The 16506-nt window shown below is 45.4% G+C and overlaps 1 protein-coding gene across 2 annotated transcripts in view; it reads right to left on the reverse strand.

Annotated features, from left to right (window-relative positions):
- Positions 1 to 16218, reverse strand: part of LOC147883615 (uncharacterized) — a 112157-nt gene extending 95939 nt beyond the window's left edge. Inside the window, exons 1-4 of one of the 2 annotated variants that reach the window (XM_087399787.1) lie at positions 16149 to 16210; positions 11039 to 11148; positions 2425 to 2518; positions 2090 to 2315 (exon numbers count right to left, since the gene is read on the reverse strand). In XM_087399787.1, coding sequence (XP_087255913.1) covers positions 2090 to 2315; positions 2425 to 2518; positions 11039 to 11148; positions 16149 to 16193 — 475 coding nt within the window. In that variant the 5' untranslated portion in view covers positions 16194 to 16210. Of the gene's footprint in view, positions 1 to 2089; positions 2316 to 2424; positions 2519 to 11038; positions 11149 to 16148 lie in introns of both variants that reach the window. The other variant, XM_087399788.1, reaches the window with a different exon arrangement.
- Positions 16219 to 16506: the final 288 nt, after the last annotated feature.

The raw sequence follows: 16506 nt of genomic DNA on the forward strand, positions 1-16506 counted from the left end.
GTAACTCCTTTCACTTCTTTTGGAATTACCCTCTCTATGATGACTAAAGGCTAAGCGTCCCTTAGAATGTTCTAGTTGTAGAGTATGTAATTTCCATAGGACAAAGTCCTCCTACTGCTATCATGAATACAACTTTGTACTATTTATAAAATCCAATGGAAAAGCAAGTTTCAACTATCTAGTCAATCAAGACCAAGGAGTATTTTCTATCTTGAGGACAAAAATGCATAGAGGCCAAGAGAAGATACAAAAACAAAGTGGAATCCACACTGTAACAACCCGTGGTAGTACGAAAATACAGGCCTAAAAATTGGCTTGGATGATTATGTCAGGATGTCCTGACTATGGCTCACTCTCTTAACGTCATAATATCATCAAACTATCTAAGGCTTGGTCATAAAGGTTTATCAGAGTTTCTGAGCCAATCCTAGATCCCACTTTAAGACATTATATCTTTGACATGCAGAAACCTCGAATTGGGACTTCCAAATCCTTAGCCATAGGATCAGAACTCCTCTGTGGTCTTCTGATTTTTACGTACCTAATTATGGCATCTCCGCCTTGGTTCTAAAGTGCTCTTCTCCTTCACTATATGATTCCTCTTCTATTTGAAGATAGCTGTCTGAAAATAGTACCACATAGTACTGTTTCTTCAATTGGCTCTATATCCAGCCCATCTCTATTACATCACCCATGAATGTTGCACTAGCTTGGAAATTTTGGGTAGTTAGTTCAATCACGAATTTGATGATTACATTGGGATTCTCACCAAAATGAGAGGAGGTCATAGAGTAGGCATGAGGTCAAGAGTGCACTATTCTCATCTACAATTAGACAATGCACTCTGAAATTTTTCATAAGAGAGTAAATGTTCTATCACAAAGTGAGTGCACATTCTTTTTGGCCCCATCCTTTGTGTCTATCACAAAAATTGTGCCATGTACACTTCTCTCTTCCATGATTTTCCCTCTTCATTACCTCCTTAACCCTCTACCATAAGCGCTTTTACTTCAACATGATGGTGCTGGTAAAACTCTTGGGACAACTTCTCATCATGGTCATACGAAAGCCCCAAGCTCAAGTGTAGCCTCCTTAATGCCTGCAAAGCGAAGGATGTGGAATGCAAACATGCCTACATGGTGATGTTTCTTATCACCTTCGAAGACAGTGCAGATAGATGGAACAAGTTTGTAAATTGGGACAAAGAAAAAGATGCCTTTATTGAAATTTTCTGCAAAAAATTTCTACAAGTTTACCAAGTGGGAGTTGGTCCATTTTGAAGATGCAGCCAAATGACATTGTCTGGGCTTGTTCCCATGGTGAAGGTGCTAGTGGTGCGCCTCCCAAAGACCCCTTTCCAATGCCTTTATGAAAAGTTGAGTGATGTGAGCTACTCCATTGAGCACCCAACACAAGATTCAAATGGCTTCCCACAATCCGCAACATCAACTAGCTCAAGGAGATTTCATTAATCTGTGTTCTCTTTTGAGAGTGGCCAACCCACTGAGATTCTTGAGGAAGAAAGAAAAAGCGAAGAGTGCTCAAGATGAGGTCTCAGCCGCACAGAAGGAGCTAGAAAACTTGAAGAAAGACCACTGGAAGGACGGATGAGACGGGATGTGATGGCCATGGGCACTCCATAAGGGACTGCTAGCCATCCAGTCATACCAGCATCAACAGTCACCATTCCTTGCTAGCTGGAGGAGGATATCAGTAATGCATTGAGTCCGTCCCAATACAATGTTTGAGCTCTTTGCACATATGTGACAGTATGAAAACATGCATCCATCTGAAATGGTGCCAAGTTCAATATTCTGTTGGACTGTAGGCTTAACGCAGACAAGAGGGGATATCAACTGCACCAGCTTCCACAATCTATGCAGGGAGATCTGGTGCCCAGTTGCTGGCATTCATAATAATTTTGATTACGGAAGGCATTCAAATCTTAATCATATATGCACCTTTTTCTCTCAGTATTGGACCTCTATAAAGCTATTATCCAACCACTGGAATATTTCTCTCCAATTGCAGGATTTTCAAATCAGCTAGATTTAATATCACAGATATTAATTGACATATACATTTTCACCTTCTATTTCATTCTTCTGTGCCTCCAGCTCATCAAAGGATGAAACAACTAATGCTTTTGCAACCAAAGGCTTCCCATTCGGTGTCCCAATACTGCCCCCAAGGCCAGCTATTCGTACATTTTTAACTCTTGGAGAGAGAAGCCTTGCATATTCATGACCACGAACCCAGCATGGGATGTTCACAGGCTCCTCTTGCACATTCAGCCCATCCTTGACCATTTCCTCCTGTACAGGCAGATTCTTTATATATCCATATCAAAAAAATAATTGCACATATTCATAGTCCGTTTTTCTGGTTAGAAATTGACTTATTTCACAGCTCGGCTAAAAATACCTTTGTCCAGTTCAATGCACGCTCCAGGGCAGTAGACCCACTCAGTCGTGGTCCAAACGTATCTGTCATGTATGCAAGTCTTTCATAAACAGAACTGCCAGTTCCAGAAACAGTTTGAGAACATGATGAGATCAATAGCAGAACCTTGGAAAGGGAACTCTACACAAAAGCCTAATTTTTTCCATAAAAGATGATTAAGTCTGACAAATGTGAATCCCTAGCATGCCCGTGATAGCCCGAGATCCCCACAATTTCATAAGCCACTGCACAGTAGCAATTCAATCACATACAACGTTTATGAACTTAGACAATTAGGGGTATGTTTCATTTGTGCAGGTTCTAATAGGGTAGACAAAGTCATATTTGCACTTGACATTGACATTAAAACGTGTGGTTAAATTTGGTGTCACTTGTTAACTGTTAGAGGGTTTAGAGTTTACCTTAGAGGAGATTTGAATAATATACATTTGAAATTCGATTCTTTAAGACTTGTAATAGGCTATGAATATGCTTAAGACCCACAACCTTATAGAAGCAATCGTAAGGATTCTATAAAGGCTCTCTAACGAGTCTCAAGTTAAATATGGACTAATAAAATTTCAAAAAGAAAAAGCCTCTAATCCCTGTTAAATTTACATTCTTTAGAGTTTTAAATTATAGATGTAACTACTAGAAGGCCTCTGAAAATTGCTATAATCTGGCCCTGAAAATCCTGGAAACATCATTGTTCCCACCCGTCGATTGTATCCCTGGTCTATTGAACACAAAGGGAAGATCCCCAAACCACATCTCTGCATCGACACACAAGTCTTTCGTGTCTCTCCCTCTAGGCCCCGTCTATGACATCTCTCTGGAGACTGTTGTGGTATTGGACTGAAAAAACTCGGCGATCATGCTTTGGGTGGAGTCTAGCCGAGTCTGCCAAAATGATCGGCAGACTGTGAAGATCCTGATACTGTTGGGTTCAGTTTTGCAATTCATCAAAGAGGTAGCCCTAAAACAGCCCTTCCACTGAATACAACATTTATTGGTCCATAATTGGTTGAGTCCAAATCATCCTTTAATCTCAAGAGGCTCCAAGATGCGACACAAACTGCACAAGGAGCCACCCTCAATTCCTCAAACAGCTAGAGGAGATACGAGAGAAGATCCCTTCTCAGCTCAAGTGGACCAAGTTTAACCGCTTAACCCTAGATCCCACTCCGCATTCCCCTCATATACTTGCACACAGGAGCACCTCTCCACAGGCCACACCTCAAACCATGTAAAACAATCCCTTGACTCATCATGCCACCTGTCTTGCATGGCCCACCGTGAGTCGCATGCCACCTAGCAGCCAAGAGCTACAGTCCCAGGCCCTTAGACAGAGGCATGCTCTTCAAGAGCGGGAGAGAGCACTGTGTCATGACCTAGCATCCATAGAGAGACTCAAGAAGCACCGATATGAGAGTGTGCGGCTTGACCTGCAAGCCACGGAGGTTCTTCGGGCCGAGTTTTCATACCACTCATGCCGGGCAAGATGGGTGCAGCAAGGGAACAAGATGACCAGGCAGTTCTTCTAGACAATTGGGCCACGATCGGCAAGGACTCAACTTCAGCGCGGGCAGTTGCGGGATGCACAGAGGCAGATGCACAAGAGATCCTTGAGTTGACCAGAACTTCTATCGGCAATTGTCTCTAAGGAGTCATCGCCCGCAACTCTGGTAGCTTGAGAGGCAATTCGGGAGCACGTTCCATCAGTAGTTCCACAGAGCTTGAGCATATGACTAGAGGCTCCGTTCACAGACGAGTAGCTCTGGAAGGCCCTCAAGGCCCTCCCTCCTCAGAAGTGCCTTGGGGAGAGTGGCCTGACTCTGATTTTTTCCAGGTGTTTTTGGGAGCATATTCTCACTCCGCTTAGGTTGGCTTGCTAGGAAAATTTTCGCAGTCTTGAGCCAAGGCTAGATTTACCTAATCTCGAAAGGGGGGGAATAGATCAAACATTTATCAATGGAGAACGATCACTATATTGGATACCGGTTATAAGATATTTGCCGAGGTCTTCAGCTTGCGGCTGAGAATCCACCTGCCTGATATCATTCATGACACACGGACCGGTTCTGATCAGGAATGCAGTATCCTCGACAACACCTTCACCCTTTGGGAGGCAGTGGATTGGGCCAAGGAGAAGTCATAGCCTCTTACCATCCTTCTCTTGGGTTTCGAGGAGGCGTATGATAGAGTGGAGTGGTCCTTCTTGGAGGCCACCATGTAAAGATTGGGCTTCTTGAAGAGGTGGGTCACACGGGTCTCAACTCTTTATGCAACAAGGTCTAGTTGGGTAATCATGGGGGGGCACACGGGCGAGGCCTTTTCTCTTTCTCGCTCAATTCGGCAAAGTTTCCAATCGCCCCCTCTTCGTAGCAAAGGCGTTGGAATATTTCCTACGCTTTAGGCAATAGGCCTAACAAGGATGAGACTCCGGATTTGATAGGAGGAGGAGCTTCTGGACTCAGAGTTTGCAGATGATGCAGCCTTGTATGCAGAGGGATCGGAAGCGAGCCTTGAGACAGTCAGGGGGGCCTTGGCTATCTATTGTGAGGCTTCGGGCTCGGATCAACTAGACCAAATCTATTGGCTTCTTCATAGGCACACAGGAGATCCATGAAGTCTGGCACTAGGGGGCTGCTTTTGGCTTTCAATGGATTCCGCAAGGGCAGACTATGAGATATCTTCCTTGGCTGCCAAGTGGGTATTGATATTTCAGCAGAGCAACATATTGCCCTGGTTCTAGAGCGCGTTCGGTGCAAGCTTCTGTACTAGAGCTCGACCAAACTCTCCCTGGCAGGTAGAGCGCTGGTAGTCAACCAGGTCCTTCTTGCCACAGCCTGGTACATAGCCTCTTGTTGGTGCTTCCATCGGGAGTGTATGGGGTAGTTGAGACGTTTGGTGCATAACTTCCTTTGGGCAAGGTCAGACGACACGCGTAATACTAGAACCAAAGTTGCATGGTAGACAGTGATCATGCCACAGGCACAAGGAGTACTTATCATTGATCCAGAGGTGCAGAGCCGTGGTCATCCTAGGGAAGTAGTGGTGCGACGTCTCACCCCAGACACAGACCCCAAACTCCTCCTCCAGCAGGGGCTTCTTGGGAACACTCCTCGCACAAGGGGACAGTGGCAGTAGTCCCACAAGTGAATCTTTTCAAAGGCTCCCCTAATAGGGAAGGGCCCCCACTTATGAGTAGCCTTTTAAGAGTTTAGCAGCATTTGGCGGGGGGGACTCATTTGGGCCAGCCCTTCTTTCAGGGAGGAGTTCGAGAGACAGCCACTCATGTGGCACCCAGAGTCCGGGACTCGGAGGGGCGCATGCTAGGACAACGGACGCACATTGGTTGGGTGCACTCTGAAAATGACCCACCCAGATCCTTCAGGGTTTAGAGGCATCTCCTTGGGGATGCAGACACTAGGGTGCATGCTCTCTCATCTGAGGGGGGCAAGCACCAAATTGCGGAGATTGACGCAACGATTCCCGATTTCTAGTGGGAGGGATTATGCAGTCCTTGGACCCCTCACTGCTAGTTTGGGCGGTTCTCGCATGGACAAGGGTGCCTCTTAGGATCCGATTTTTCCGAGAGTCCCTTGCGTCCTTTCGTGGCAACTTCTACAAGGTGGGGCCAAGAGGCCCCTTGCAGATTAAGACTGAGAGAAGCGGCTAGGATGAGGCAACCCTAGATGGTTTGGAGTGTCAGCAGATCAGATTATTGGGCTGCTTGGTCAAGGTTTGGCACATTGATCTAAACACAGCCTTATCTATCCGGGAGGGAGTATTGTGGTGCCTTTGGCTCTGCAAGGGCCGGCCTCTCCGTGATATTCAGTGGGACTCAGGGGAATGGTTCTAGCCAGCTCGAGTTGGACACTCGGATAGGGTAGAGGAGGTGCCCTTTTCCTCATATATGACTGCATCGGACGGTGACTTCAGCTGAAAGCAACAGCTTGGACCACGTCGAGGGAGCACCATTGGGGTGAGCATAATGTCCCTCAGGAGGTCATTTTGCATTTCTAGCCCGGTCTCTAGACTAGCCTAAGACCACATAAGATTTCTTATTTCTTATGGCTGCTAGCTCATGGAGGATTGCCCATCGGCCCTTCGTTGGAGCAGATGCGGGTGGATGGCAGATGCTTTAGATGCACAAAGGGAGTTCTAGAGATGACCCCCACTGCCTCTTGGGCTGTCTTGCTGCACAGAGGTTTGGTTAGCAGCCTTTAGGATTGTGGCGTGCATACAGTGGAGGCAGCGGGACTTCACTTGTGGGTGGGTAGCATGGCTCATGGAGGGGGGGGCATGCCTTCTCGATTGATCCAATTTCACCATCTTACAGAGTTCATGGCTGGCACATCTCTCAGATAGAGATATATGACACACTATCACCTTCCCGTGCCCACGCCCGACATTTTGACCAGAGGACGGTGTCCAACATCACTACTTGAAACTGGGTTGCTCGGTGCAGTCAGATGGTGCAGTCAGATGATGGCCGGGCAGCAAGTCCCTCTGATAGCTACCCTAGTCGCCATCTAGCAAGACATCATCTTCACTCTGCATGCCACCTAGGAGCGTGGCACTTTAGGATCAAGAGTGACCACCGAAAGGTGGAAGCGTCTCTGCAAGGCCTGGCTTGCAGGAGTCTTTTACACCCTTTTCGTGAGAGGTATTCATTGGATGTATAGACCACCACCCTGGTTGTTAGCCCCTGCTCCAGAGATTCCCTAGGCAATGAGCTGGGTCTCCACCAACAGGCTAACAACCAATTTTTATCATTGTAATTACCACCCTTAGCTCCTTTTGGAAGCTGGTTTGTTTGGTGTTTTTCAAGCATTAACTAAAAAACAGGGACTAAAAAGGGAATTTATTTATTATTACTTTGATTTTATTTTGATTAGAAGCATGATGAACCTTTGGGACCATGATCCCTTGGGGTGGATGGGTGGCAGATTGGGTTTTTTCCTGAAAGAGTTTAGATGGTCTACTCTCGAAAAAGGATCTCCCTATCACTGATGATGAGAAGTAGAAGTAGAAGTAGAAATTATTATCGTCCACGGGGGGCCGAAAATGACCCATGGGACCCGAACGGTGTACAAGAAAAGTCTCCTCCGGTGTGGAGGGGTCAAGAATTTTCAAGTTCTTGACGGTACAAAAAGAGGCGGGTAACAAAAGATCCTGATGCTGCCTGCGAGGCAGTGGAAAGGACTGATGTTAACTATGTGGAGTCTCCCACTAACTTCCGGTAGTCCTCCCTAAGGTGTGCATAACTGGGACACTGCAGAGCTATATGTGCCTCTGTCTCCACTGTTTGAGAGTCACAAAATGTGCATATTCTGGCATGTCACGGAAGATTCAACCACGCTCCCTTCTCAATTGCAAGCATGTGAGATCTAGTCCGGAATCTAGCAATATTTCTGCGATAGAGCAAGGGGATGGAAGTGCTGATGTATGCCTGAGCAGGGGCCTCTTTTGTCATATATGTGGACCAACATGTGGGGTTGATGTGATCTTGGTAATACTCCAGCTTCACCCTCTTCTTTGTTGTTAGCCATTGAGTCTGTAGAGTGCTCAGTAGGGACATCTGAAACTCTTGGATATCAATTCTTGCGGATGGCATAGTCAGGTATGAGTCTACATTCCATCTGCTGAACCACTTCCTTATATCTGTCCCCCATCCTGTTCAAATGATCTTGCTCTTATGGTTCTTTTGAAGTTTCATGCTGGCCATCCATGCCCTGTGAGGTAATCTATCTGTTTGCATTTGTTGTACCTCCACTAAGTATTGCAGTACTCTAATTAAAGCATGGAACTCGATAGGTCTCCTGCCTATTTCTAATAGTAGCACCGAGTATGGAGTAGTTGCCTTTACACCTAAGTGGCGGTGTAAGAAAGCCTTCTACATTTTTTCGATCTCATTCAATGTCGATGGGGGAATGCTGCCTCCCCATACTTCCACTCTATAGAGTACTGTTTGAACCACATATGCATCAAACAAAATGTTCCGAATCTTCCAATTGCGTCATCTGCATATAGCAGTAACAATATTACCCACACTCCTATTTTGGGGCCTTGTATGTCTTCTGTTGACATAGCTTCTTTTACAAGTTCTTCTAGCCTGTCAATGAATATCCCAAATAAAGTGGGTGAGAGTGGGCAGCCTTGCTTGACTCCCATGTTGCTTTGAAATGCAGTCGATAGTCCCTGAGATTGCTTCAATCGGCATAGAACTTTTTCATATATCCGGGAGATGCCCACTCTGAGTGTCAGAGGGACCTCCAGGATGTGCATTCTATCCCATAAACCTCCTCGTGGTATTGTATCAAATGCTTTTCTGAAATCAACAAAGCAACAGAGTAGAGTGTTTCTGTGTAATCTGCTTTCATCCATGAGGACCCTCAGTGTAATGAGGTGGTCTGCAGTTCTGTGTTCTTTGCGGAAGCCTGCTTGCCCAATAGCCCTTTTCTTGGCTTCTTCTGCCCAGCTGCTGATTTTTGCTTCAAGTATTGTACTAAAAAGTTTGGCTGGGGTGGAGCTGACCATTATAGTTCGATAATTGATAACTGAATTTCTGTCGCCTCCCTTGAAAAGGGGCTGAACCCAATTTTCCTGCCAATCAAGCGGGAAACCATGTTGTAAAGCGTGTGTTAACACCTGTGATAGCCACTCTCTTGCTTTGTCTCCTATCCATTTTAGAAATTCAGCGCACATAGACATGTGGTCAGATGCTTTTCCATTGGCCATCTTTTTCAGCCCTGTTTGTATGTCTTCAAATGCAAAAGGATTGGGAGAAGCAAGTGGTATCTCTTCAGTCCCCATTTCTGTCGCATTGACATGGTTGTAGAGTTTAATGACGTATTCCATCATATCTTCATCTGATATATTCCCCATGATCTTTTTCTTCGGACTCTTGACATGCCTCCAACCTTTCTTGGGATTTTTGATGAATGTAAGTAAATCAGATTTTTCCTTTTCTAGAATGTAATGCCTCTTCTTTTTCCGTGTGAGAGCATTATATTGTTTCTCCTTCTGTCTGTACAAGTCTGTGTTTGGAATGTGTTTCAATGCTTTGCGCATTTGCTTGCACTCTTCATCGTACCATTTCTTACATGGTAGACCTTTGACCAATTTCTGTCTTGCTTGGGGGGCTACTCCAAACACCTTTGTGGCGGTGTCCAAGATAGCCTCTTTGAGGGCTCCCCATGTGGGTGTAACTACCATTGCATTCAGCTTTGCATCCAGTGTGATGGCATATTCTTTCTGTTTCTCTTGATCCACCCGGAAGCCTCCTGGATGTGCTGTAATTTTCTGTGTGTGGATTTCAGCCTGCACACTAAGGGTGAGCCACAGGGAGAGATGGTCTGACTCTGGCTGTTTTGCTCCTATTTTGAGGCTCTGAATGTTAGGTAATGCATCTACATGTGCCAAAGCATAATCTAATACACTGTGCCCTCCACTAGCCGAAAAACATGTAGTCCCGTTGGTCCCGGGAAATAGTTGCATTCCATTTAGTATTGGCATATGTAGACCATTCATCATGCTTCTGAGTGCTCTGCCTTGTGCATTAATGGTGTTATCGTCTGAGATCCTGTACCATCTGTCATCCACTTCGATTGCATCCTCTTTATCCATTTCATCATGCATGATCGGCTGAAATTGCATTTGTCCAGTTCTTGCATTGAGACCACCCAGTATTATGACTTTACCTACTTCCTTCAACTCAGCAATGTCTAGGCATAAGGCTGCAAATGCATCACTGGTGTCTATTCCATTCCTGCCATAAAAGGGAGAGTCATGACAGCAGTGACTTGTTCTTTGTTCTAAGCAGGGGTGGTTAAAAGAGACTCTTATGCCTCTTGGAAAGATTTGCTTTAACAGGGTTTGGGATGCTAAGATTCCTGAGAAAATCTATTCTTGTTATGGTTGAGTTTGCATAAATAATATAGACAAGAGAAAGGGCAGCTGAAACCATGGGTCTACATGACGAGTTCTGCATGAGATGCTCTAGAGTCAGGAGGATATTGGTCATTTATTTTTTAACAGAAAGTCTTGGTTTCAGCTAGCAGATGCATTTTGGACCTTCCCTTCTACTTGGTGACCCTACTTAACAGATGCATGGAACACTGTTGGGAGCTTCATGATCTGGCATATATGGTTGCAGGCGAATTCCAGATTATTTAATGATGGAAACTTGGATGTCTGGGAAGAGAATAATTATCCCCTAGTCTCCCTAAAGCATGCGCTTGTCGCAATTGGTGCGTCGTGATGCGGTCTGTCAACACGATGCTACTATCATATAACCTTGTTATGGGAAGAGGATGTAAAACTCCCTTATCCATGTGTCTACAAGTCTAGTGCAACAGAGTGTCTGTCTCTGCCTTCTTTTGCGGTCTTTACGGTGTCCACTTTGCAAGGGCTCTCTCTAAAAGAAACCTAATCCTCTACTGTTGATGTTCCTATCCAGCCACGTAACAATTTTAGAACCACACCGCTGACTTATCATATGCACTAAAATGATCGATAGCACCTGAGTCCAAGTTTTGTCTGAGATAGAAAATTCTGAACATTTGAAACAATAATCAAAGATAGGTACTTGGAAGATAAAGCTCCCTCTATGATTAGGTTCGCATCCTTTCCAGCATTTACATCCTTCTCTGTCTCCCATGTTGAGGATGGAAGCTGTATTAATGCAGTGCCACTTATCTGTATATCATAAGGGGTTGACAAGAACAAGATTGGTTAGAAGGCTCTACAGTACAAAGAATATGCAAAGAAGATGCAAGCAAGCTCATACATCTTAAGACGCATGACGAAAAACCTCTACATTTTATGTACAAACAATAAGAAACAGAAACGAAATCGAGCACACAAATCAAGTGTTGACAGACATGGCACCCTCTGCTACCGTGGGGGGAAACGAACCCCGACCAACCAGCTGCCCCCTGAAGAGGAACTCCTTTTCTTCATAGGACGGCATAGGACGAAAGCCTCTCTTCAGTCCTACACGATCACTACCGAATACAATAGAACGACGCACACTAAGAAACAATGATGGATGTTGGCTACAAATTGTGCCCAACACTATGCATGTAGGTTGCCATACTCTAGGGTTCCACAAAGGAAGCATATATATAACCAGATGGCCTCATGGAAGTGATCATCATAGGATGGATTTGCCGTGTCCAGAACCACCTTGAAGATTGCACGTTTCTCAAAAAAGACAGAACAATGACAAATGCGAATGCATAAATAGGTGAACAGTGCATGCATTGCCAATAGGCTTAGACTGGATTCAGAGAAGAAAACTACTTCTTTCATTGCTTAATCACCTGCGAGATGCAGTACAAATGGCGCTGCTGCACTCGATGCACCTGTTCCATTGTCTTCTCCGCACACACCCATCTGTCTTATGTTAACACTTGCTCAGACAAACACACTGCAACCCATATGACTGCTACTGCAACACATCACACTCTTCTCCTACTCATGCACACTCACTACGCAACAACTACTACTGGCACTACACAACTACAACGTACAAAATGATTGTAGAGTCTTTAAGTATTATCCCACCACTGGAATTGGCGCATTCTCCACACCAGGAGTCTCTTTGTTGATGTCATTGAAACCGCTCGTAGGAGATCCCAATGAGACTTCCATGCGAATTATTACCTGAGATTATTGCTGGAATCCCTTGGTGACATTCGACTGCCTCCTCTATGGCTGCTCGGTGCACCTGTGTCACCGGTTCTTACAATCTAGTGGCCTACTGCAATGTGGTCCATTCGACTCAAACTTTTGGCCTGTTTCATGCTTCGCCTTGACCTTTGCTTCACTATTGACACATTTTCTTTGGAGGTTCAACATTCTCCCCAAATCTACTTGAAGCCATGTCCTCACAGTGCCAACGGTTCCCGTTTGTTACATTCGCCTCTCTCAAGTTTTGTCAATCTATCTTAGAATGGAGAGCATAGCACAGTTTTCCAGCAACTAGAACACTTTGTTTGCCTCTAGCTCTGTGACCTTGTACATCTTGTAATATTGGTCTTTACACAAAGTCCTGAAAGTGATCATCTCCTTGTCAAACATGGGATTCATCATATCCATCATGATATCCAAAAGGAACATGCAGTTATTGGCCTGTATTGCCCTTATCTTTTTTGCCTCCTGGATATTATGATTTATTACTCTCGTCCAGCTCTAATACATGTTCATGGGGGATTTTGAGAAAGAGAGAAAAAAAGAAATATATATTTACATCTTCAGGAGGCCTGGTGAGCCTATGAGACAAAGTATAATCAAAGCGTGACTCAGACAAGCCACTGAAGGCTGGGCTTGCTAGGGCCCTTGCTGAGGGCTATACTATTAAGCTCAAAACTCAAAACTCAAAACTAGTACTAGTACTCAAAATACATAACCAGGTGCCATGGTAGCTCTCCAGCAGGAGGCGAAGACATCTCATATCCGTATCTATCAAGTAATCGCTTGTTGTGGCGGGGGGCGAGGTCTCCATGATCTCTATATCCGGTGAGCCATATCAAGAGTAACACATCAGCTCAGACGGTCCCCTCCAAGGAGAGCTGAGATAGACTGAACCTCCCATCGTGTGGTCATCCTTGCATTGTGTGTAGCAAAGAGAAAGCCTGACTTGCTCTCTCTCTCTACTCACTAAGAACTGAACTAGAAGAATAATGCACTCAAACATCTATGGAGTGAGAGTGAGAATCTGAGGGAGGAATATAGAGGGCCTCCAAAGAGGAAATAATACTGCCCAATACGATTGAATAAAACTGAAAGAATAAGAATTATAAGGAGGGAATAAGCCCTCACTGCAACAGGAAGGAGAAGAATATTGTACAGAGGGGAATCCCTCATTGTAGAGCTAAAACGACATGCTGTTGGATGCAGTCCCTTGCTACTGTTGTACCCGCACTGAATGGGTCTACTGGAACCCTGTAAAATGGCATGGAGAGGCTGCTGGTTTGCTGCGGCCTGTTCTTCCCTGATCCTACCTAAAGACCTACTATTGGCTGAGCAATATGAAGCCTGGAAGGTGGATGAAAAATGAGGCCAAGGAGGCTGCCTTATATAGGCCTTTAGGGCAGACTCGCTGACCCTGGTCAGATGGCCAAAGCCAGCCGTTGACCTTGGTCGGTTGATTGACTTCGACAGTTGACTAGGTCGGTCAAAAGTCAATCCGTTTACTTTTTGGTTGGAAAGTCAACTCGGGTTCTTTGACCTGCGTTCTTATGAGGCTGGCTGGCACAGTATTTGCTGGCCCTGCAGCCTGTAGGCAGCATGCCATGGGTTGTGGATGCCTGTGACATCCCATTCTGCTGAAATTAGAGTAAAATATGCTGAACTGACTTTGGTATACTTGGTTCATGAATCCTGATCTGATGGAACTGAATCTCAAGCTCCCCTTCCATCTTCTAGTTAAGACGGTAAGGATGCTTGCTGGGGGGTGGTGATACAAGCAGCAGCTCAATGCGATGATTCTCCAATCGTACTAGTCGTCGGGATGGAGGGAATCTCGTCTCGTGAGGAAAATATCATGGTCCTGATAGTTCTTGCTAGGGTGTCCTAACTCAAGCCCTCTGAATTGTTGAAATAAAAGGTCGAGGTGGAGTATCTCTAATCCAAGAAATGGACTTGGACCCATAGCCTCGGATTTTGATATCCAAGTCCCGGTTCTAGTAATCAAGTCAATTGCAAATTAGTTCCACCATCGTGCTTCAAAAATTATATCCACTGTCTGAGTTGATGCAATCTTGAGTGGCGGGCTGTAAACCCACCCTGAGATCTTTAGGTGACCTCCATGTTGCTCTTTGACTGCTGCCCTAGAAATGTGCCGTTCAAGGCAATGGTATTCGTCAGAGTAAGAGTCAACTAGGCCTGCTTGGAGGCTTTGGAGGAAATGGTATCCTCGGATCCCTAAATTTGCAAGGATGAGAACCTTTTGACCACCAATACGGCCGTAAAACTAAAACATTGTAGGAAACTTGTGAAGCTCCCCCTTCTACTGATCTTCAATCTCCTTGATGACCACTGATGTTGTCCCTGTGGGAGTTGAAGCTTTGGATGAACCACTTGACATGGCTCCTTCTGCCTAGAGCTGCTTGTAGTGCAGGCAATCCTGCTTCTTGTGACCCTGCACATCCCTGGCTAGCCTCGCTTTCTCTAGGCTCCTTGGCTTCTTAAGCCTCGCACTGTCTAAGCTCCTTGGCTTCCTAAGCCTGGCGAGCTCTGAGTTCCTTGGCTTCTTGAGCCTCACGATCTCTGAGTTCCTTGGCTTCCTAAGCCTTGCAATCGTGCTCTTCCTTTGCCTCCTGAGCTGCTATCTCGCACTCTCTGGTGGTCTGATCACGATCATCTCGCACCTCTTTAAGCTAAAGCATGCAAGTAAAGAGACTCTCTGACTGCCGCTGTTGCTGCATCTACATCATGGTTTGCAACATGGCTACCATGGCGGATGTAAATGGGTCCCAACCCATGAACCGATCAGAACAATCCGCAGAAACAATCATAGTGTCTTAGTGCCTTTTTGTTGGAAGTGAGAGTCAGGTTTTAGACACATGACTACGACTGTTGCGTCTCATGAAATAGGCCTACCCCACAGGCCCCAACAACTCGGCAATCTTGAGGGCCTACGGAGATAGCAAGCTGTGGAGTTCAGACTGTGTGCAGGTTTGAACCTCCAGGCTTGCACGCCTGCCCAGAAAAACCCCATTGGCTGTGCAGGACAGGCGGCTTTATGGACTAGCACCATATGCAGGAATTGGCTGGCCCCAACCAAATTAGTCATGGATATGCTAAAGCCCTCTAGAACCCCCGCCAGATCTAGCTAGCCTCACCACAGCATGGAAAGGCAGCAAACCCGATCTAATAAGCAACCTTGAAAGGATTATGCAAAGTTTTAAAAAATACCACGTTATACTGTGATCACAAGGTTTTACAGCTGTCACTCAACAGTGACTCACATAAGCTATCTCCTTTTACCATCTGAGAGATCAAACCTGGGCATCTGGCAGAAACGAGCGGGCAGAGACTCCAAGGCTCAATTCACCACGCTCTGCATCGGGATTCCATTGTTCGTGAGTCGTGACCTGTGTTTGCGTCGGAGTGAAGAACAGGAGAAAAGCATCCCGATTTTTTAAAAGCACAATCTCATAAAGGAAGCCAAAGTCTGCATCTTGATTGTGAAGACGAGGTCATGACAAGCATAGGAGGCCACAAATAACGAGAGTGATGTTGCTTAGCAAATATCGATGATCAATGCAAATTGAGATCTCAGTATATTAGAATCAATGTCTTCGAGGACTGTTTTTCTCGTGTTATAGATAAGTTTTCGCCATTGGGTATCGACTCTCGTCCACAGTTTGCTTAACCCAAAAACTTATAAAGCGCAAGCTATCGTTAGAAAAAGGTCTGATTCGACCGTTATGTTCTAGGCTGCTAGTGAGGCTTTTCGAGCTCACTAAAATTTAGCGGTCATCAATGTGCATGGGAGTACAGGAGGCAGGAACATTGCATGCGCTAAGGGCGTTCTGGGCAGGAGAAGCCAGAAAGGATGGCATTGAGAAACAATGCAAAGTGCTGGACAAGAGCCTATTGAGTCGCAAATGTGGTGTATTGGGATGGGATGAGGCAGCAGCGAGAGCAAGATTTGAAAGGAGAGACACAAGGGAGAGTTGAGAAAGGACCTGAAAAGGGAGAAGAAAGGCAATGGCGAGAAACAAACTGGTCATGGCTGGCGAGCGAGATGAAATTCACGGTTGAGAATGGCAATGTCACTTCACATCACAGTATTATTATATATATATATATAAGGTGCTGAATCTTCGGAACATGAGCATGATGCACGTGTCTAAACACCCGGGATTCACGATTTAGTCCCTAGCTTGACATTTGTCATTGTCCAGCATGATACACGTGTCTAAACACCCGGGATTCACGATTGAGTCCCTAGCTTCACATTTGTCATTGTCCAGCCTTTTATCTTCGGAACATGAGCATGATGCACGTGTCTAAACACCCGGGATTCACGATTTAGTCCCTAGC

This window comes from Dipteris shenzhenensis, chromosome 28 (genome assembly GCF_047967505.1).
Source record: "Dipteris shenzhenensis isolate YYH24624 ecotype China chromosome 28, Dip_SZ_1.0, whole genome shotgun sequence".
In the NCBI taxonomy this organism is placed as follows: domain Eukaryota; kingdom Viridiplantae; phylum Streptophyta; class Polypodiopsida; order Gleicheniales; family Dipteridaceae; genus Dipteris; species Dipteris shenzhenensis.